The sequence below is a fragment of the Equus quagga genome, chromosome 22 (genome assembly GCF_021613505.1).
Source record: "Equus quagga isolate Etosha38 chromosome 22, UCLA_HA_Equagga_1.0, whole genome shotgun sequence".
NCBI lineage: Eukaryota > Metazoa > Chordata > Mammalia > Perissodactyla > Equidae > Equus > Equus quagga.
This window is the reverse complement of record NC_060288.1, coordinates 23,967,973-23,990,097: the sequence shown is the minus strand read 5'-3', so window position 1 is coordinate 23,990,097 and position 22,125 is coordinate 23,967,973. Positions and strand designations below refer to the sequence as shown.

The following is a 22,125-nucleotide window of genomic DNA, read 5'->3' as shown; positions in this document are numbered from 1 at the left end:
TCTCACTTCCATTTGTGTCCTCATTCACCATTTGCATTTTTATTAGGTTTTTTTTTTTATCCTTCTGGTGTTTTTTAATGCACATGCATATTCTTATCTCCCCTCCCTTTTTATACAAAATACAGCATACTATCTGCAGTGTTGTTTCATCCTTTTCTACTTCATCATATATGCTGGAGACCTTTACCTATCAGTTGAGGAGGGTTCTCCTCATTCTGTTTTACAGCAAACTTGTGTTCTATTGTGTGGATATATCATAGTGTATTTGTCTTCTTTACAGTTGGGTTGCTGCCATCTTTTATCATTCAAACGATGTTGTGATGAATAATCGTGTATATAATTTTGTACAAGTGTATGAGCAGTTTGTATTCCAAGAAATGAGATTCGCTACTTCAAAGAGTAAATAATTTGGTAGGTACTGCCAGACTCTCCTCCCACCAATGGGAGAGGACATTTCCCCATAGCCTTGCCAACAGAGTATCATCAAACTTTACAATTTTTGTCAATATGATAGATGACAGATGATACCTTAGTTTAATTTGCATTTCTCTTATGATGATGGAGATTAAGCTCTTTACCTGAATGTCAGGGACATTTGGTCTTTCTTTTTCTGTGAACTGTTTGTGCATGCCCTTGGTCCATTTTTCTATTGGGTTCTTGGTCTTTTTTGTTGTTGTTCAAAGTAGTGTATTATTTTTTAAATTTTTATTATTTTTTCTATTTTATGGAGGTCACATTGGTTTATAACATTATGTAAACATCAGGCGTACAACATTATATTTCAGCTTCTAAACAGACTTCATTGTGTTCACCACCAAAAGTCTAGTTGCCATCCGTCACCGTACATGTCTGCCCCTTTACCTCCTTTCACCCTCCCAGTCTTTTTCCTTTTAATATCTAAGACTTATTTATATAGTAGGAGGATTAGAATGGGCTTAATTTTCTCAACACATTACAGAACTATAGCTTTAAAAGAGTCTTAAAAAAGTTATTCATGCCATTCTCTACTCCTTGGAAACTGGACAATTAGAAGAATTTTATTTAGTTTCCCGACCTAAAAGTAATCTATGTTCATTATAGAAATATTGGAAGAAATTTAAAACCACCCAAGTTTGCACTTTCTTATATTCCTTTACTAACCATATAGAATTAAAAAAAGGGACCATCTTCCTGTCACAACCGCATCTCCCAGAGGTGGCCATCAGTGAACATCAATGGTTTGTTGCATAATCCCTTAGTTCTTTTTTTTTACCTCCCCCTATTAGCCCTATGTAAAACTTACGTGGTGAAAATGTTTCATTTCAGCAATATCCTTTATACTCTGTTATTCACCCTTGCACAAGGCAAGGAAAACAAACAAATATATGGTCATCTTTAGGGACTGCGATCCAGGCAAACCTAGTATCCTTCCTGGCACCATGGTCATTTTAGGAACAGGGCCTTCTGAGAGGGCCCGGGAAGAACAGAAGTCTGCTTATTCTATATGGTAACGTGCCACTATCTCAAAACATTTAATTATAGGGTTCTGTTGTATCCTCTTTGGCCCTTCCAATTTAAGTTCTTAGTTGAAAACATTTTAATTTCAATTAGCAGCACAACATCAGAAACAACAAAAACAAACGTTGGGAATTTTGTTAGAATTTATATTTTGAAATAAGAATTCATAATAAATTTTTACAAAATAGTCACATAGCTTGAGTCATCATTACATGCTTCATTTACTTTGAAAAAATTACAGACGTAGTCAAAACAAATAGCCATCATTTATAAATGTGAGTTCTTTTCTTTGAGCACAAGAAAGCTTACGTGAAATGTCAGACTGACAACCAGTAAGACACCAGGATGCCACTGGCTCAGCGCCTCCTGACTGGGGAGGCTGGAGCCCGGCCTCTGTGGCTGGCGGCCATGCCGTTTCTCCTTTCTGGCCTTCAGTTTCCCCGTCCGCCAAAGGAGGGCAAGACTAGATGGTTCTGAAGCCCTATGTACCATGGTCCTTTCATTTCAGAGAACAGTATATAATTATAATGGTATCATTTTCCTGATTGTAAACTTTAACAGAAAATAACTTAACGTGCTCAAAAATTTGACTACAAAGAGTACTATGGTTTTTATTGTGACCCTCACCATCTTTGGAAAATTTCCATTTCAGGAATTTCTGATTTGGCTCACTTTCGTGGAGATTCCTGCCCTGGGGGCATCCTCCACACACACTGGTACATATGAAGAAACTAGTCAGCAGCGCTTTTTCTGGTCTCTGGCTCTGCCTTCATCACATAGAAGCCGCATCATGGTTCTGCTCAGGCTCAAACCATCTTCTCCTTACGGAATGCCCAGCTGACTGATTCCTTGTTTCTTCCTTACGATTCACTGTTTGTTATATAAGTTGTATTTTAATATGTTCTTACAGAATTTCTTCAATACATGCTGCTACTCAGTTTGACCAACAACTTGAGGTTTTCACATAACAGCTCTTCAGAGGCTTTGCTGGTATTTGAAGCTCAACAGATGGCACAGAGACAAATATGCCAGGATACACATGCTGGTAGACGAGCTATATTTCAGCACCTTATAGTTCTAACTACGCCTCCCTTTATTAATGTTGTATTTAGTCTTAAAAGAGTCAACTTAGCGTGCTCATGCTTTCTCCCAAGTAAAATATTTAGTTTCTTTTTCAATATTAAACACAACTCTTTACAACAAAGACATGCTCAGGACAAACATCACAAAACCATGCACTCAGATAAATGATCTAAAAATACAGTTGACTTATCTCCAAATACCAATTCTAAAGTCACGGGCCTCAAGCCTTTGGCCAGGCCCATGGGTGCACAGTTCTAGGAAACATTATTCCACATCATCGTTTCTAGTCTGACAAAGACCAGGATGCATACTCAAGTGAGAGCACATCAGTATCACTGAAATCCATTACTGCAATATTTAACTTTTCCCATGATTACTTGAAAATTCATATCATAGCATCACTAAAAATTGCTAACGATGAGAGCCGTTAATTTACAATCATTTTCTCTCATCATGATTGCACCACTGTCCATTGTTATTTACTCCTAATTCAATTCAATTTCAACTACCTGATTCTGAGTTTGAGGTAGCTTCACAGTAGTTTTATTGCGACGAAAGCGGCATGTTTCAAAGTACCACTTGGAGGATTAGATGAGATTTAAACGAGAGAAGAAAATACAGTATGAATTATACTGCTTCCTCACTTGGCATACAAAAAAAATAACAAAAACCTACCCATTTCTTTAGTGATAAAAATACAGTTCTTTTGTGAGCATAGAAACAATACACGGAATCTGTTTCTTTCCATGAAAAGTAGGGTCAAGGCAATAGGACTCAAATTCCATGGCTACCTTGCGGTTAACCCGAGTGAGGATATGCATAAGCTCAAGCTTGTGGGCGTACAGCTTCAGCATAGCACAAAGCGACTGGATGAACCAGGATCCGTCCTTCGAATTTCGCCAGGAATAGTAACCTGCAAGGCAAAATATAACCAAAGTACCATGGATATCAGATTTTATAAATTATTACACAACCATAAAGGTAAAAACAAGCATAAACTCCCACAGGTATTATTAGCTATATAAACAAACAAACGACACCTTTGGTTTCAGGGGAAATGATGCTGGAGGGGAAAAAGAAAGTGTACTGTGTATATACCTATGCTTTCAACAAGGGAAAAAGAGTCGTGGACTACCTTTACTGTTGAATTACTGAGAGTTCTACTTTCTGGGCTTCCCTTCCAACAAGGAAAAACAGGAAAACACGCAGAAGACGACGCAAAAGCAAAGATACAAACAGGGTCATTGTAAGTAGCATGGTGTCACAATCAGATTACTGGCTTATCCAAGAAATAAACTGCTTACATATGCACACACATTTGAGTGTCCTAAATTTATTTAAAGGGCATCTGAATAAAGTACAATAAATACATTACAGAGTATTAAAGAAGTCCAAAAAGGGAAATGGTGTATTTTATGGTACTTTTTCATTTTAACTATAGGCTCCACTGTTTTTAGTTTAGAAGTACTTTACCTGGAAAGATGCCTGGAGATTAAAAAGCAATCATACTGAACATATTTGAAAATGTGACACTTTAAAAATATATTTGTCCTATATTTTCTACCTTTGTGACATCCTGAGTTAGTTGTTCAATAAATAATTGTATGATCAATAAATATTTACTTATGTAATTGCATGTGCAACACAACCACAAAAAGTGGAGGCTAGTAACCTATTCATAGATCATTTTTTACCTTGTTCCTTTTCCCTCATTCCATTTCTTTTTTTTGAGGAAGATTAGCCCTGAGCTAACATCTGCTGTCAATCCTCCTCTTTTTGCTGAGGAAGACTGGCTCTGAGCTAACATCTGTGCCCATCTTCCTCTGTTTTATGTGGGACACCTGCCACAGCAGGGCCGGACAAGTGATGCATAGGTCTGCACCGGGATCCGAACCAGCGAACCCCAGGCTGCCAAAACATAATGTGTGAACTTACCTGCTGCGCCACTGGGCTGGCCCACCCCTCATTCCATTTCAACACTATCATATACTATTCATGTTTATCTTTTTTATTTCCTATCTTCCAAAGAATTCCTGGAAAACAGACCTCTCTCCATTCTAAGAAGTGGATGAAGCTCTGATTTGGCCTATATTACAACACAGCATCCTATCTGCTATTAGTTCATGAATGATACTGGGTAAGCATGCTTTCTATATATGCGTATTTTCCAGCCAAATTTGGCTAAAGACAATTTTTTGAGACTTCTGTTTGGTTAAGGTACCCTAAAATACCGACAAGTTAGCTGTTTTTTATGTATATCAAAATCTTGATGCCTTTGGAATACACTCTTGGTTGCTGAAAATCCACATATGACATTCGTTATCTGTAACTTCCTTACCAGGTGCTGTGGAATACGCATACAGGAAGTCTGCCTCAACTGGGATTTTCTGACACGCCATGTCATCCTCAATACCACTGTCGGTCTCAATACCACTGTCCAGTTCTGTACCTCGGCAGGCCTAGAGGTAAAAACATAAACATTTATTTAAAACAATATGTGTGTACACAAATAACTGTAATTCCTAAGAAATGGAAAGGCTGTGTAAAAACTGATGTTAATTATGCAGAATCTTTTTGATATAAGTCCAAAACTAAGATTTATTCTATATCTCCTAAGTGGTGGTTTAAATGAATAAAATAGTAACAACAGTTCAGTAGCTTCAGGGAAAAAAATAAACCCTTTTCATAATCCACCTTGATAACTGAGTTGCTCAGTTATATATTACCTGAATAATGAAAAGTTTGGGTTTTCCAGCTAGACTTCTGCAACAATCCCCTTTGAAGAAACGTGTTAATTTTTTCAGGTCAATAGGTCCATTTGTTCCAAAAATTATTCCTTCTTCACCATGGCTTAGAAGCACGCAAATAAAACTGCTCCTTTTGCTATGATCTTCTTTAGAAACTGGAAAAACATTTACAAGTAAGAAAAAACAAACAAACAAAAAACAACATAACTTTACTCAATCTCATATATACCATACGGGAATAAGATGAAGAAACTTGAGAACAAAACTAAGAGGGATCATCTAGATCCAGCTTGGAGCAGAGCAACAGACCTCAAACCATTTTAGGTAGCTGGCATAAATAACTTCTATTTTACTTAAATAAAATATAGAGTAAGATTATGCACAGTATAGTTCCACAATTCTCATGCTTTATTATTATATGTGTAATTACATCCAAACTGTAATATAAAGTTGGACAATGAAGGTAATTCTTTTAATTATTTCTTACCACTGCGCATCAATTCCACAATTTCTTCGCCGGTAAGATCATTTTTATTCCTGACTTCGTATTTCAAGTTTGTGAATGTTTCCCTGAGGTTTGCTGCATCCACATCTGTACCAGACCGGGATGCCATTCCTTAGAATGGAAAAAATTACTTTTAATTGCATTTAAAAAAAGAAGATTAACTGCTCTGAGATGAAATAAACTATTCAGCAATTCACAGGATCCATAGTCAGTTCTTCCTTTCAAATGCTATGAAGATTCAATTATTCTGATAAGGACACAAAGTCTCTAACTTCTTGGTATTTAGACGACACTTCATAATAGAAGCTATATCAATGTCACGGTCACAAGGATATCTTTCACAGCTGCTTAGATAGTGAAAAACAGAGACAACTTCAATGTCTAACGAGAGTGATTTGGTTAAGTAAATGATGGTTCACTTAAATAACGGAATACTATGTTGCCATTAACATTTTTGTAGACAAAATTTTGCCAGGAAAAAATGGTCATTGATTATTAAAAAAATACTAGAAAATATGATCCAACTTTTGAGAAAAAATTATATAGATATATAACAAAACACACACTCAGAGAAACTGTATTTCTTTGATTTTTAAGTTCCCAACGATTTTAAGATACACTACTACTTTCATAATGTCTTTTCAGGAAAAAACCACAAACCACTGCACAGTAACACTGTTCATCAGGCATTCTGCTGTGGGTAATCTCCTTTAATCTTTCCAACCAACATGAGACAGCTACGACGACTGTTTCACTTGTACAGATGTGGGATGTGGAGCACAGAGGACCAGGGACTTGTACAAAGGAACAAAGGGTGTGTTCGATCTGCATCCAGGGGTCCTGGGCTTTCAACCTTCCTTTACCAAACCTTCCACAGAAACGTACAGATTGACTGTATGATGCACTCAGATTTAAAAATGCTAAAGTGTTGGGGGCAACACATCTTAGAAATAAGTTTAATATGTCTGAATAGAAAAAAGATTAAATATCTTTATCTCCAAAATATTATCTGAGTAGTGTGACTATAAATGATTTTAATTTTTCTCTTTTGCTAATCTGTAATTTCTGAAATTTCTATTAGGGCCATATATTGTTTCTATAAAATTAAAATAAGCTGATCAAGGTTTTGATATTGGAAAGGCTGAGGACACCATGCACCTGTGTGACAAGGTGACTGAACTCTGGTCCTGGTTTGTGAGCCACTTGGTAGTAAAACAGAAAACATCAGGCTGTCAGAGATCGTTGTGAGAACCTGACCTTTAAATTTCAGAGCAGACAAGGGGCTCACTCGAAGGCTAAGGCCCGACCACTGGTCTAACTATTTTGGGGGGAAGAGTGGAATGATATACTTTTTTTTTAAAAAAAAGAATAGGTTCAGCAATGTAAAATTCTACAGGAAGAGGGCATCATCACTAGCAATGTGAAGCAGAATACCTAATGGCTGAAGACGGTATCTCAACTTATAGCCAAAAGCAATAGAAACGGTACTGTTCAGATTAGACACCCATTTTCAACTACGCTTTCTCTCACTCCTTATAATCTAACACCAAATCCTGCTTATCTTTCCAGTGTAATCTGGCTTCTTTCCATTTTTACCACCACTCTGGTAGATAGCCTCCTAAATTAGATCTGATGCTTCTAGTTTCCTTAATTAAAAATTAATTCTAATGTGATTAATATGCCAATTCAAAGAATTATCACATCATCAATTTGAAAATGAAAAACAGGGAAACAGCCCAAATGTTCATTCATATGGTAAATTATGCAAATTAAGGGAATGGTATGATTCAGGAATGGGGTATTATACAATCATTAAAATAACACAAAAATTATACAACATGAAACATGGTAATATTACATTAAGTGGAGCAAGCAGGATACAATATTGCTTGCATATTATGAATAAGATTATGCTTTAAGAAACGGTCAAGGAAAAACATCAAGCGATATATCAAGATGATATTAGCTTTTTAGGATCATGAAGGCTTTTATCTTTTTATATTCTCTAAAAAAAATTTCTAAAATGTATTATTAGATTCAATAGTACACAGTATAGAGACTAAGCAGGGGATTTGGTGAGCAGCCTGTGGCGAACCTAACAGAGCAGTTTCAGTAGAGGGTGAGGAGGAAACAGCAAAACAGGTTCAAGGGGAATTGAAAGAAGTGAAGATGGTGAGCTTAAAGTACATGTTTTCAAAATTTAGGGAAGGAGACAAAAATCTGGGCAAAGCTTAGGAGGAAGCTGAGTAGAAGTAAGGTCTCTTTAAGATGGGGTCTGCCATCCGTAGGAGAGGAGGAAAAAGTCAATAGAGCAAATGAAAACACAAGGAAGTGAAGCAGCACAGAAGGTGGGTTCAGAGCTCGGGCTGGGGTGTCAGGCACACCAGGTCTGAGGCCCAGCTCTGCTACTAAATTTCTGTGTGAATCCGCAAGGATATTAACCTTTCAGCATCTAATGGCGGTTACTTTTCAATGCTGTAAAAATTAAATGAGACAATATCTGTGAGGTGCCTTGCACAGTTCCTGGAAAGGACAAACACTACTACTTACTATTTGTTGAGATCCTTCCATTAGCATAAAAGAGGGAGCAGAAGGATAAAGAAGCAAGTGTGACAGAGAAGTCAGGGCAGAAGAGGCCAACATACAGATAGGAGGCTAGCTGTTGGAAGAGCGAGAGACTGTGATGATGGGCAGGAGACTAAGAGTCCATGGTGAATTGTAGGACCTGTGGGTCCTGCTCTCTCTCTACCTTATGGCCATTCTATGTCATAATTTACTAATAACATCAATACTATTTTTTGTATTATACTAAATATACATGGTACAAATATTTGAAAAGGATTAAAAATTGTTATGATACATACCAGTACTTTTATAAAAGTTCTTATTATTGATTATTATACATAACCCCATTTCAGGATAATCCATTTTGTAACTACTGTCCAAGGATATTCCAGAGTCCATTGACTTGCTTCCATGTAAGATCTTTCTGTTTGAAAATCAAACAATAGTTTACAAAGATAGAAATGATCAATGCTGCTGTTCACATTAATACAACTTCTAAAGCACATAATAGTTAAAGTTTGTAGAATGTAATGTGTCAGGCTGTGTGCTACAGGCTTTTCCTCACTTAAATTGCACAAAAACTCATTTCACAGAAGAGGAAATGACCGCCATGAGGCTAAGGAATGTGCTAACAGTTATGCAGACACTACTGTGTCAGAGCCAAGGCTGAAACCATCTGTTGGACTGCAGAGTTCAGGCTTTTAATCTCTATATTTTATGTTTTTCTCTAAATTTTATTAAAATTTCATCAAATACATTTTATACTCTAAAAAATCCCTGTAACTATGTGAAATATTTTACCCTTCAAGGTAAGAGTAAAATCTTAAAAATGAGCCTGAAATTATAAGAAATCAACAAATGCAAAGATGACTCAAAGCACAATATTGATCACAATTGCTAAATTGTTTCTTAAACTCCATGAGCTGAACAAATTAATACATGGAATCACTATTGTAAACAATTGAAAGTACTTGTCTCAAGGTCACTTATCCAAAAATCTCTGTTATCTAGCTCAGGATCAATCAACTTTTTCTCAAAAGGGTCAAATATTAAGTCTTGTAGGGTTGTGGGCTGTCCAGTCTCTGTTGCAGCAACTCCCTTCTGCTGGTGAAAGTAGCTGAGGACAATATGTAAACGAATGGGTGCAGCTATGTTCCAATAAAACCTGACTGATACAGACTGCAGGCCTGACCCTGATCTGGACCAAGAATGAGGACATGACAGGCGTAGGAGCAGCCAAACGTTGATACCTAAAGTCAACATACTCATGCACTTAACCTGAGAGTATTTCACATGATACACAATTCTAAAAGAAATTGTTGGAAAAAGATTAAAAGACTAAATTAATGCAGTCAAGTTCAGAAGTGAACTATTATATTTAGCTAGAGGTAAGGATTCCCATATTTTACAGACGAAAAAATTAAAACTCTTGAAAGATGAGTGGCTTGTTGAAGGTCATACAGATAATGAACCTCAGAAGAGTAATTCCCTACCACCTCCTGCTGCTCCTCTCCAGGCAGAGGGACAGCCAGAGTGGGAGGGGGCACACCTGACAAAGAGCAGAGACTCAAAAGGCCTAGGAGCATGAGGACAACTTATCATAGGATCAAAAGAGACCTAAATTTGTTTTGAGCTCCCATGCAATTTGCTATTAAATTATGTTCTGTACTATATGAAAAGGTAAGAAAACGTGTAAGTCATTTTTAAAAAACCCCAAAAATCTCTAAAATGAGATCACATTTCTTTTTTTTTTTAAGATTTTATTTTTTTCCTTTTTCTCCCCAAAGCCCCCCAGTACATGGTTGTATACTCTTCATTGTGGGCCTTCTAGTTGTGGCATGTGGGACGCTGCCTCAGCGTGGTTTGATGAGCAGTGCCATGTCTGCGCCCAGGATTCGAACCAACGAAACAGTGGGCCGCCTGCAGCGGAGCGCGCGAACTTAACCACTCGGCCAGGGGGCCAGCCCCAGAAATCACATTTCAAAGGTTTAATTTCTAGGAAAATTCCTTTGTGAAACAAATATTGCTAAATCTTTATTGGTAAGCTCTTAATAGTATTGCTGTAATACTATTGTTTGGTACTACAATTAGTTTGTAATTCCCTGGGTGGTTCAGAATAATAATACTGGGTCTCAGAAATAAACTTTTAGAATTAAAAGTATCACAAGAGATCCCAAATGGATAATAACAGACAGGAATTAAGAGTGTTTGAGTTTTATCTTTTTCCTTTCTTCATTAGAAGCATTAATAAGCAGAATATTTCAAAAAGGAAGACTGAGGAAAAAAAGAGTAAAAGATAATCTATAAACAGGCAATTCTTCTCCAGACTCAGAATTGGCATTTCATTTTAGTCTTAAAACTTATAAATAAATAGGAGGCAAAAAACCTCCCCCAAACACAAAACCTTTCGTCCTGCGAGTGATTTGGGAAGGCCCAGAAGCACCCACAATTGCATGTCCTGCCTCTCCTGTGTGTCCTTCTGCTTCTGAGACAGGGTTGCCGACCATGGGTCAGGCACTGTACCTGGTCCTTCCCTCAATCCTCCCCCAAGTTCCATCAAAGTTTCATTTTAAGGAGGAGCTTCAGAGAGGATCATTTTAACGCGTGTAAAGCCATATCGCTGTTGAGATAGGAAGTCAACTGGGGCTCTTGGTTTGAAAGCCCATTTTTTCTGCTTCCTCACTCCTCAAGGTTTGCTGTATTACATACACCTATCTTTCACTGATTATACAGGATTCCGTTTAAATACTTACGTTTCTGAATTTTTAATGGATTTTGAATCCACTGAGATTTTAGAGTTCTCCATGGATACTTTTATTCACTAGAATATAAAGAAAGTAGAAGTTAATCAAAATCAGTCATTATAAGATCACTGTACTATGTTAATTATTCCAATGATCATCTCTCTAAATACTTTATATGGACTTTTTCCCATTAGCAATACCACTCCCACCCCAGCTTCACCTCTACTGTTAAAGGGTTTTGTGAGTCAAACCTGAGAATAATCCTTTGTAAAGGAATGTGTAATATAGCCCATTTCTCTCTCTCAATCTCTCTGTCTTTTTGAAATGAGCTACGAAGTACATAGAGTACACAGATAAGAAGTGTGCAGCTCGATTAATTTTTACACTTGTATGCCCCCACCAGATCAAGATACAGACTGCCACTTGTTTCTACTACAATCCATCAGCTCATTGGTCAGAACTCAGCCTTTCAACTCAACACAGTTGAAAACCAAAAACTTGAAAAACAAGGAGAAAAAAATCTTGACTTTCTCCAGCCTCTAGAAGCCCTGGCTAACTCAAAAACACCAATCAAAATACGACTTTAACTTAACTCTTATGCTAAAATCATAAATCTTAAAAGAGTACACAACCCCATCAACAGGACTTGCTCAACCATAAAAGCCTTTACAGAAAGTCCAAGCCTCCTTCCCCCTTTCTAAATTTAAATTTTTAAAACTGTGGTAAAATAGACACAAATTCTACCATTTTCACCATTTTTAAGTATACAGTTCCGTGACATTGAGTACACTCATACTGTTGTGTAACCAACACCACCATTCATCTCCGGACCTTTTCTATCTTCCCAAACTGAAAGCAGTACCAAAGTGTCCTCTTCAAGGTCTCCTTAAAGCTAAGGAGACCTCTTCTCTTCTCCAAAGCTAAGTTCTTCCCTCCTGTCTCCCTAAGTTCTGTGTGCACCTGGGTGGGGAAAGATGGAGAAAAGAATATGGAGGAGAGGAGGTGTCACATGCCACTTCAACCACAGGGGAGGGCAGGCTTTGACCTTCTCTCGAAGCTAGTCTTTGTTTCTGCACTTCTATAAAGGCTCTCTGCTTTTCTACCATCTTACTTCCTGTAGCTTTTCTAGAAAACCAAGGGAGGATGGTGAGTACAGCTGGGAGGAACCATCTTTTAGTCAGTAAACAAATATCTGGTGGCACATGCTTTGCGCCAGGTACCATTCTAGGTACTAGGACAGGGTGGAAGACAAGACAAAGTTCCTACCTTCAAGAAGCTTTCATTCTAGAGAGGAGGACTAATTATAGATTGATAAGATTTCAAATACTGACAGGGGCTATGAAGAAAATAAAATAGAGTAATGTAATAGACTGGGAGTGTGAGCTCCTTTAGCTAAGGTAGTTGGGGAAGTCATCTCTGAGGTGACATTAACACTGAGATCTAAATGACATAAAGGCTACCAACTGAGGCTGTCCTTGCTGGAGGAAGGACGAGCAAGTACAAAGGCCCTGAAAGAGTCTGGTGCACTCATAGTGCAGAAAGACCAGCTTGACTAGCACATGGTAAAGGAAGGGAAGGAGTGAAGGGAGATGAAGCAGGAAAGGCAAGATCACATGGTAACTCAGGAGCCAAGAGGAGCTTCGACTCTATCCTAACTGCAAGGAGAAACCACTAGAGTGTTTGAAGCAGAGGAGGGACAGGATGCTTTAAAAATACCACTCTGGCTGCGGAGTGAAGAATCGACTGCAGAAGGATGAAGTGGAAGCACACAGGCCAATGAGAAGCCTTCTGGAATAGTTCCGGAAAGAATGCTGGGAGCGTGGACTAAAGCTGCACAGCGAATATAGGTAGTTAAGAATCTGGAATCGAGAAAGAGATCAGGGCTGGAGACATACTGGGACACTCTGATACACAGACGGTTACTAGAGGAAGCAGGGCCAGCAAGAGACTAAAAGAGAGGTGAGTGAAAAAGGGAAATCAGGTGAATGTGGTGTACGAAAGCATGCAGATGTCTTTCAATGAGTGTTGGGTTGTTTCGAATCTTGCTAAGTGGTCAAGTCAGATGAGGAAAGAAGACCACTGGCTTTGGCAAGAATGTCATGAGGATGGTGGCGATTGTCAGAAAAAATTGTCCAAAACTTGGAAATGGGCAAAAAAATTATTGGATATCATTTTAGTGTGGTGCTAGGCATTGTCTAGAGGAATCTTGGGGAGTATCTGATTTTATGGGTGTCCCCTTTGATGGACCTTCTACTGACTAGGCTGCTTTAGAACTCTGTAGGAAGTTAAGCCATAAAAAACAGATAATCATGCAAATGATTCTCCACAGAAATGAAAATGAATTTTATCCTGTTGTCTTTGATTCAACGGATGCCCAATCTATAGAAAAGATGACCCTCCCAAACTACATTCTATTGCTCTACACGATATTAACCAGTTTTGCTTCTATTAGCAAATTCATTTCATTATACCATCTACATCTGTTTAGTTTCAAATTCTCCTTTGAACTGGTCTTAACATCTTACTGGTTTTATTATTAATTAATTAATTGAATAAAATATTTGACACAATTTATTTTATATTTACACAGCAGCCAAGTTTTACTTTTTGAAAATTATACTTTAAAAGGATCAAGGTTGCTGCAGCGAACTGAGAGAATGAGAGAACAAAAACGAGTAAAGACAACAGTGAGTAAGCACAATTTTGCCATGAAGGGGAAAGGAGAAATGGGACAGCAGCTGGAGAGGGACAAGGGGTAGAGATTTCTTATTTGGTTTGATAAGAACAAGTGAGGGTTCACCCTCTGTAACAGGAAGACTAACTCTGTGGACACAACATGTGAAGGCTGGTGAATCTGATGGAAGGAGGATGAGGTACTTCTCATATGACTGCATATGATAAACTATGAGACAGGAATCCCCAAATGTCCTATCTATACTTTCATGTGTGCTTACCATGGATTTTATCAAGTAGTACCAAAAACTAATCATGCACAATGCCAGCAAAGGTGCATGAGACACGCATTCTCATAGCCTACTGGAAGGGACATAAATTGGTATCATCTCTTGAGAACATTTTGACAACATGCCCCCCACCCCCAATAAAAGCCTTGAAATTTGATCTAGTAAAATTAGACTTCTAAGAATGCAGCCTAAGGAAATAACCCCAGGGGTTGGGGAGAGGAGAGAAAGGGAAGGATACATTATTCATCAAAATAGTGAGAATTTGAGCAGAGAAATAGTTAAGTTATGGTATACCCATACGTTGGTTAATATAGCTATAAAACTTTTTTAAAGAACTAATCAGTGACATGGGAAATGCTTATAACATAAGGCTAAGTAAAAATAGGCTACAAAACTGCTTAAAACAATACAATCTCAATTAAAATAAACACAAGAAAAAGACCAAAAGTAATTATACAGCATCTTACATATTAACCAATTTATTAATAGTGGCTATCTCTAGATGATGGAAATACTGACAACTTACTTATTCCTTCATATTTTTCTATATTTCCTAATTTTTCTATAACAGCTGCATTGTTTTTAAAGTTATAAAATAGAACCAAGATTATTTCATAAAATAATATCTATCAACATTGGCAGACTGCATCAAACAGGACTGTGCTGGCCAATTTCAACTCTCAGCCCTTTTTTAAGAGTGACAAAAATAGGGAATCTCTACTACTATGAAACTTGCAACCCTTCCTTGACTGCTCTGTACCATGTTCCAGGCCATCTGCCTTTCTTTTTCTCTTGCGTACATATAACAAACATGTATTAGGTACAGGGAAATCTCAAACTTCCTTGAACCAGAAATGTCATAAAGACCAACTCACTTGCCCCATGCAAGCCAATTCTAAGTGGGTAGACTATAAATCAAAATAATTATCCATCCATGCTTGAAAAATAAAGTCATGGTTAATTTGATTAATTGAAAGAACTAATCAGAGTGGCTAGAGTAGCTAACAAGTTCCAGAGTGGCTAACAATTCCGGAAACATAGGCAAATACATAATAAATGGTTTATTTGACATTGCAATCCATGAGAAAACATGACCTATGTTTCAAGACTTTATGGCCAGCCTGTAAAAAAATCTGGAGTGAAAACACAATGGGAAAGAAACCTTAATAAGATGATAAATTCTGAAGTTGAACCTGGAGCTCCTGTCAGTGTCCTTGCTGGCCCCAGGGTTTGCCTCAAATTGGCCCTTTGAACAAGTTTGCCAAATGCAGGTACACAGTATGTGCTCATACTACATATCAACCTAAATATTGGTAGGTTCCCACCAACGATCAAGGCCCTAAGGACAGATCTCTTACTGAACACTTCTGCAAATAGTGCAGTGATTCTTGGGCTGAAATACCAACTTCTAGCAACCTTTCCTTTCCTGCCAACGATAAAGCTGTGGGATACAACGATTCTATCCTATGACTGGAATAGAAGGTTTAGATTTAAATAGTGACCAGCCTTCGTGAGTTTAAAAATATTTGGCTTCTTGACTCCTACCAATGAAGATTTCATCTAAATATTAGCTGACGTTTAAGTAGTCATCTCCTTTTCACACATTTAATCAACTTTCGTTAACCAAATAATTCCCAAAAGTTAAAGAAAGTTGCAGATAGATCAGTCCGAATATAAGCAATTGTCATTTAATCATTTCTGATATTAGACATGAGATAGACTATTTTGCTTGAGTAAGGTAATTGGTGGCTGAAAGGCAAAAACATGCCTTCTGTTAAAATAGGATCTAAAACAGTGTTAAGACTATTTGATAAGGATTTCTCAGGAACAACGTACTATATGTATTTTGTTTCCTTCATTATTGGTATCTGAATAATATATACCGCAACAGTATCAGTTGACCTTCACATACTATTAAAAATTTATATAATGGTAAACAAAGTCCTCATTGCATCAGACATGTGCACACTTGCACTTACTTGCCACCATCTGCTTTTTCCTCACAAAAGCCCCAAACCCACACTCTTGGGAGCAGAACTTTCTTGCAGAACTCACTATAGTGTTAACATTTAGCATGACCTCACCTCCATTAGCTAATGCCTGGCTGGATACAAGTTATTCTGGGGATGATGATCTCATCCTAGAAAGACAAAAAATTATCCCCCAAGGGAAATATTTAAGGCCCTAAACAATAACAGGAGTTTAAGTTCTTAGAACAGTTTCTTTTTTTTTGTCTTTGAGGAAGATTAGCCCTGAGCTAACTACCGCCAATCCTCCTCTTTTTGCTGAGGAAGACTGGCCCTGAGCTGACATCTATGCCCATCTTCCTCTACTTCATACATGGGACGCCTACCACAGCATGGCTTGCCAAGCAGTGCCATGAAGAAGTGGAACGTGCAAACTTAAGCACTGCGCCACCAGGCCAGCCCCTCTTACAACATTTTCATTTGATAAAACAGAAATAGGAAAATATACAATAGGGGTTTAAAAAATATATCTTGGCACAACAATGGACTTAACACCAATTATTTCTGATTGTACTGATGTATGTACTTCTTTCCATCCATTCAGGATGCTGCTGATAATAAGGTAAACTTTTTAACATATATTAATTAGGTCCCAGAGAAGTTCCAAGTGGACTACTTGACATTAGATAGCAACTTGGAACTTGGGTCTTAGAATCACTTCTCTAGTTCCTAAATTCCTTTAACACTTGCCACAGGAGCCACAACAGTCAGATCTTCGAAAGTTAAAAAATGTTGTCAGCATAAACTTACTGTCACTGTAAAATAGATACTTAAATATTTTATGCTGTGTTTTCCTGAAGTGAAAAGTTGTAACGTTCTCCCTATTTATATTGTGGTTAAGCCAACTAAAGAGACTATTGCACACTACAATAAGGAAGTAAAGCAGAATAAACTATCTACAGAGTTAAGGTAGAGGAATAAAAATTAACTTCTAAAATTAAAATATCTACATGAAGTTATAAAGCATTAAAAATTTGGAAAAAAACCCTGTTATTAAAAATGAATATTGGGGCCAGCCTGGTTCGCACATTCTGCTTTGGCGGCCTGGGGTTCGTTGGTTCAGATCCCAGGTGCGGACATGGCACGGCTTGGCAAGTCATGCTGTGGCAGGCATCCCACATATAAAGTAGAGGAAGATGGGCACGGATGTTAGCTCAGGGCTCCTCAGAAAAAAACAGAATAGTTTGAAAGTGTGCCTATGGTAGAGATTTCAAAATGAGACATGAAATAGTATAACCAGTTTGAGAGAGTCTTACTCAGCTAAACCATCTCCCATCAGTAGGCTGTTCTTGCTACCTGTCCTACAAGGAAAGTGATGTAAGGGATAAAACCTGGTCTCTGCTCTAACGGGTTTAAAATCTCAAAATAAGACATAAGAACCAACACTGCTCACTTTTGAATCATCTCCATGAATATAAGTATCTGAAAAAAAAAATTTATAAGTAAAGATTTACCAAAACAGGTAGCCAAAAAGACCGAAGATTCACAATGCCATGCGTGATTTGAGCATTGTGTACAAAGTGTTGCGTAATAACCCTTCCTCCCACTGCCTACTCTTATGGGCTAGACTCTGGGCTAAAAGATACTTTTACTGATTGACTGATGTGTTATTTATTTATGTATTTCTGGTTCATCCTTCCCATGATGCTGAGACATCATGATCCCCTTTCCATAGTTCAGTTGACTGAGACTTAGAACAGGTAAATAACTTCCAAGGGGCACAGCCAGGATTCAAACCAGGATCTGTCTGTCTTACCCGCCCACTCTTCTACATGGCTTCGTACCATATAGGACGGGGAATACTATCGATGATTTCAAGGAAGGAAACAAAAATCCACAACCTAGAAGCTCTAATTAACATGAGACAAAGAGCATAAATAACATGGTAGAAACTGACTGCAGAGACACTGAAATAGTATAAGGTGCACTTACTCTAATTAATGAAGAAAACAGAAATGATGGTTATGCTGTTTCTGATGCCCCTGGGTAATTTACTTCTAAAAGTAAAATAACTGGTTTCATGTTAAATATTCAGTATAAGTCATTAAGACTTATTTTCTGATCTTTGTTTGCCTCAAAAGAAAGGTGAAGCCTTTCCAGTATGACTTCTGGGGAGACTCAACTTTTGTCAAAAAACTTGAAAAACACCAGGATTGTATTTATCACCAATTTGAGAGGCATTTGTTACCAAAGTCTCAAAAGCAGTCACATTTCCAGATTTAGTAAGTGAAACAGAGAGAACATACTTTTGCCTATAGTTTGGCTAAGAAAACATTTCAGCTGTAATGTACTAGAGGTTTTTTTGAAATCGTTCCCCATCCGGTCTCTCAATTTCTTTCTTTGGGGATTTATAACAATCACCAAACTGGATATTGTCATTGGGCCTGGTAACATCAATCTTCTATTATTTATTTTGTAATTAAGGTGAAAAGACACAAACAGCAAGTAAAACTAAACACAGAATAAACTAACATAGGTTCAGTTGTGCAATACAAACAAATAAAACCATTCTTTCTTTGTCTCTGGCAAGGGCCACATGACCAGGAAGACAGACTGGAGTCCTCCCCACTATTCAAAGCCATTAGCCAGAAAGAACACAGTACTGACTATGTGCAAGGGGTCTGTCTTCCCCTCCCTTGAGGCCCTCAGATGGTGTCTTTGGAGGGACAAAAGGAGAAATGGGAAAGTCCTTGCAGACCTAAATATTTTGTATGAAATGAACGTAAAATGAAGGATCTTGGGCGCCTTTTATAAACCTGCAAGGCCTCTTCCCTCCCACTGAGAACCACTCCTCTATAGAAGCAGCTTTAAGTTTATAACCATCTGATTAAAGAAATCCTGCCTGCCAGAGAAGGTTTGAAACTGCAAAAAGTCAGAGTCAGCAGTATCTATTCAATCATCATCTGAGCCATCAGAAGTTACTGAACACCAACTGTGCGCAAAGTACTGTAGCAAACCTTGAGTGCATCAAGTAATAGGAGAGAGAAGGACCCTGGCCCAATGTGGGACTCATGACCATGCTGACTAGCATTCAAAAGTGGCTCAACAAGGCAAATGCCAGTGTTCAGTACACATCAGATAACTTTATCTTACTCTCCCCTAACTCAGAAGCTCTATAAGCAATTTGAAGGCAAGAACAAAATAGGGAGAGAAATAACAATATGACATAGACATTTACAAAGCACCCTCAAAGACATTATCTCACTTTATCCTCAGAACCCTGTGAGGTATGTATATTACTTACGCCTATTTATGGATGAGCTGGTAAGTGTCACCCTTGGGACCTGGCCTTAGGTTGTCTGACAACAGAGTACCTATTCCCCCTATTACATTTGTATTTGTTAAATGTGTACAAAACAGCATATAACAGTTTAAGAATTCCCACATCTTTTTTTCAGGCCCAAACATCAGTGATCCACATCTTTAAGGCAGAGCTTTAAAAAGTATCTAATATTAAGCGCCAGAATTAATTTAACACCGTTCATGAGAATAAAGACTGCTTTCTAGAATTACAAGGGGGATGAAGCAGTAGGAGATTGTGCTAAATTAGGTTCGAAAGCAAAGCAGTTAAAGAGGCATTGTAATTGTCTACATCAGATAAGATGCCAGTCTCTTAAAATGGCAGGAGGCAAGGCCTTTTTTTCAGGATAGCAAAGCAAATCTGACTTAATTAGGTATAATGTTTTATTTCTTTTTTACTGTTAACAGGTTCTATTGCCACACTCCAAAACACATTCTAACTTTCAAAAGCCTTCTTTTGCAAAGAGCAAAGCAAAACCAAAGCTCAAACATCAGGTTGTGATGGAGAGAACTTAAACTTTGCATTTCATTCTTAGAGATCACGTGTAACTACGATGCATTCCAAGTGGCTGAGCACATTTTGATACAGGCTGGTCTAACCTCCTTGCTAAGCACCTCCTGTTACCATCTTGTATACTCACATTGTTACAATGACTCCATATTTCACCTCTACCATTCCTTTCTAATCCAATCTTTTAATTATAATTTGCTAAGTAATATTAAAACACGTTTATTTTTTCTAGATAGGGCATAATTATTAAAAAGCATAATACTGTAGGAGGGGTATTCACTTGTGCAGGCCCTGGATAAGGGGAAAGACACTAAGGAACAACATAAACAGTTCCTCATGGAATCTGCTTACAAGCTAGTAGGGACGAAAGGAAACAAGCAACTGCAAAGAATATGATATTTCCCTCTTGGGGAACTCCGATGCAAAAGGAGCACATGGTATGACTTAACCTTCACATGTTTAAGGAGAACAGAAATCTAAGCAGAAGTTCCTCAAGCAGATGTGATGAATGCAGGTGTGTTTCAGGCAGAGAATAGGTATTAAGAGCAGCATGGCTGTGTAGAAAGTGAAACGGTGCTATAAGGAAAGATAAGGAAAGGGAGGGGAGAAAGGAGCCAACCTGTGCTTGGCTTTGTTAACCATGTTAAGGGACTGGGTTTATCCTATGGGCAAACAAACAGTTTTCTAGATTTCTACTTTGTGAAGATCCCTCAGCCTGTGCTCTAAAGAATGGAGTGGATGAGAGGGGCAGGGTGTCTGGAAGTATGGAGGCCAAGAAGGAGGCTGCTGTAGCCAGGTAAGAGCCTATGGTGACTTAAATCAGAGATGGAGAGAAGTGGACAGATCTGGTGGACATTTAGGAGGCTTGGTGGCTAACTGGGGAAGGAGTGGAGAGTGGTAGCTGAGAAGCCTGGTTCCTGGTTTTCTGGCTTGGGTTCCACTGATTGAGAATGGGACAGAGGCAGCTGCTTGGGAAGTAAAGCTTGAGAGCAGAACAGGAGTGACAAGTGTGAGAAAGGCACTCTCATTCAGCGTGGCCTGAGCGGATTTCAAAGCAGCTCCTGGGTGAATTCGGCCACGGACACATAGTCACATGGCCGAACTGGATGGATTCATGGAGACCTTCAGGTCTGAAAAGGAATTAGAGTTTAACACCTGAAATTACTTCTCCAGAAAACTGAGTCACACAGGCAATCCGGGAAGATCCAGGCCCGAGATAAAGAAGGCAGCAGAGACCAAACCCTCTTCCAATAATGGGAGGTTCAGCTCCGAGGGCCAGCGCCATTCAGACAGTACCGGGCCCGCCTCCTGCCCTCGGGGCATCGTTTCTCATCGCCGACCATCCGCGACTCCCTTCCCGATCCAACACTCAGCCTGCGGTCCCGGGCACCCTCACTTCCCAAGCATCCCGCTGCCTCCGCTCCCAGGTCCGACCTCCTCCCACCCGGCCTCCCGCGACCCCCTCCCGCGAGCTCCGCGACCGGGGTCCAGCCCCCAGCTACCTGGCCTCGGAGCCCCGGCCCCGTCTCCCCCCAACCCACAGCCCGGCCTCTCGATCTTCGGTCCGCCTCCCGTCCCCCGGGCTCGGCATCTCCAGCCGGGTTTCCGCTCCCCGGCCCGGTCTCCCGTCCCCCTGTCCTCCCCCACCACCCTCCCCCAGCCTCGACGCTCCCGGCTCGGCCTCTCGATCTGCGGTCCGGTTTCCCGGGTCGGCATCTCCAGCCGAGTCTCCGCCGTCGGCCTCCACACCCCCGGCCCGGCCTCCGGACCCCAGGCCGACTCTCTCGCTCCGTGGGCAGCAGGCTCGTCCTCGCACTCGTCGTCGTGGCAAAACAAAGGATCCGCCGCCCGGACTGTGCCCATCTCCTCCGTCTCCTCGGAGCAGCCGCAGGGCCCAACAGGTCCCCGGGGCGCGCGCTGGGCTGGAGCCGATGGAGGGAGCGGGCCCCGGGCTGACGGCGCCGCGGCGAGAAGACAGGAGGGCAGCACTCACCGCTCAGCCTCCACGCACCACTCCGGGCCCCTCAGCTCTGCGCCCCGCCAGCTCCGCTTCTGTAGCCCCCACCCTGTCCGGCTCAGCTCCGTTCCGAGCACGGCCCGCCCCCTCTGGCTCCGCCCCCTCCGCGTCGACATGTCTCCCGCCCCGCCCCCGCCCCGAACGCCGCTCCCACAGAGGCCCGGCG

At 39.6% G+C, this 22,125-nt stretch overlaps 1 protein-coding gene across 1 annotated transcript; it reads right to left on the bottom strand.

The window, feature by feature from the left end:
• Nucleotides 1-1,625: 1,625 nt before the first annotated feature.
• Nucleotides 1,626-22,017, bottom strand: CASP3 (caspase 3). The gene is made up of 7 exons (XM_046648684.1): nt 21,936-22,017; nt 11,151-11,218; nt 8,697-8,821; nt 5,815-5,943; nt 5,307-5,482; nt 4,919-5,039; nt 1,626-3,493 (listed from the first exon to the last, which is right to left on the bottom strand). Exons 2-7 carry the CDS (start codon nt 11,201-11,203, stop codon nt 3,264-3,266), a joined length of 834 nt encoding a protein of 277 aa, XP_046504640.1. The 5' UTR covers nt 11,204-11,218; nt 21,936-22,017; the 3' UTR covers nt 1,626-3,263.
• Between the last annotated feature and the right edge of the window lie 108 nt (nt 22,018-22,125).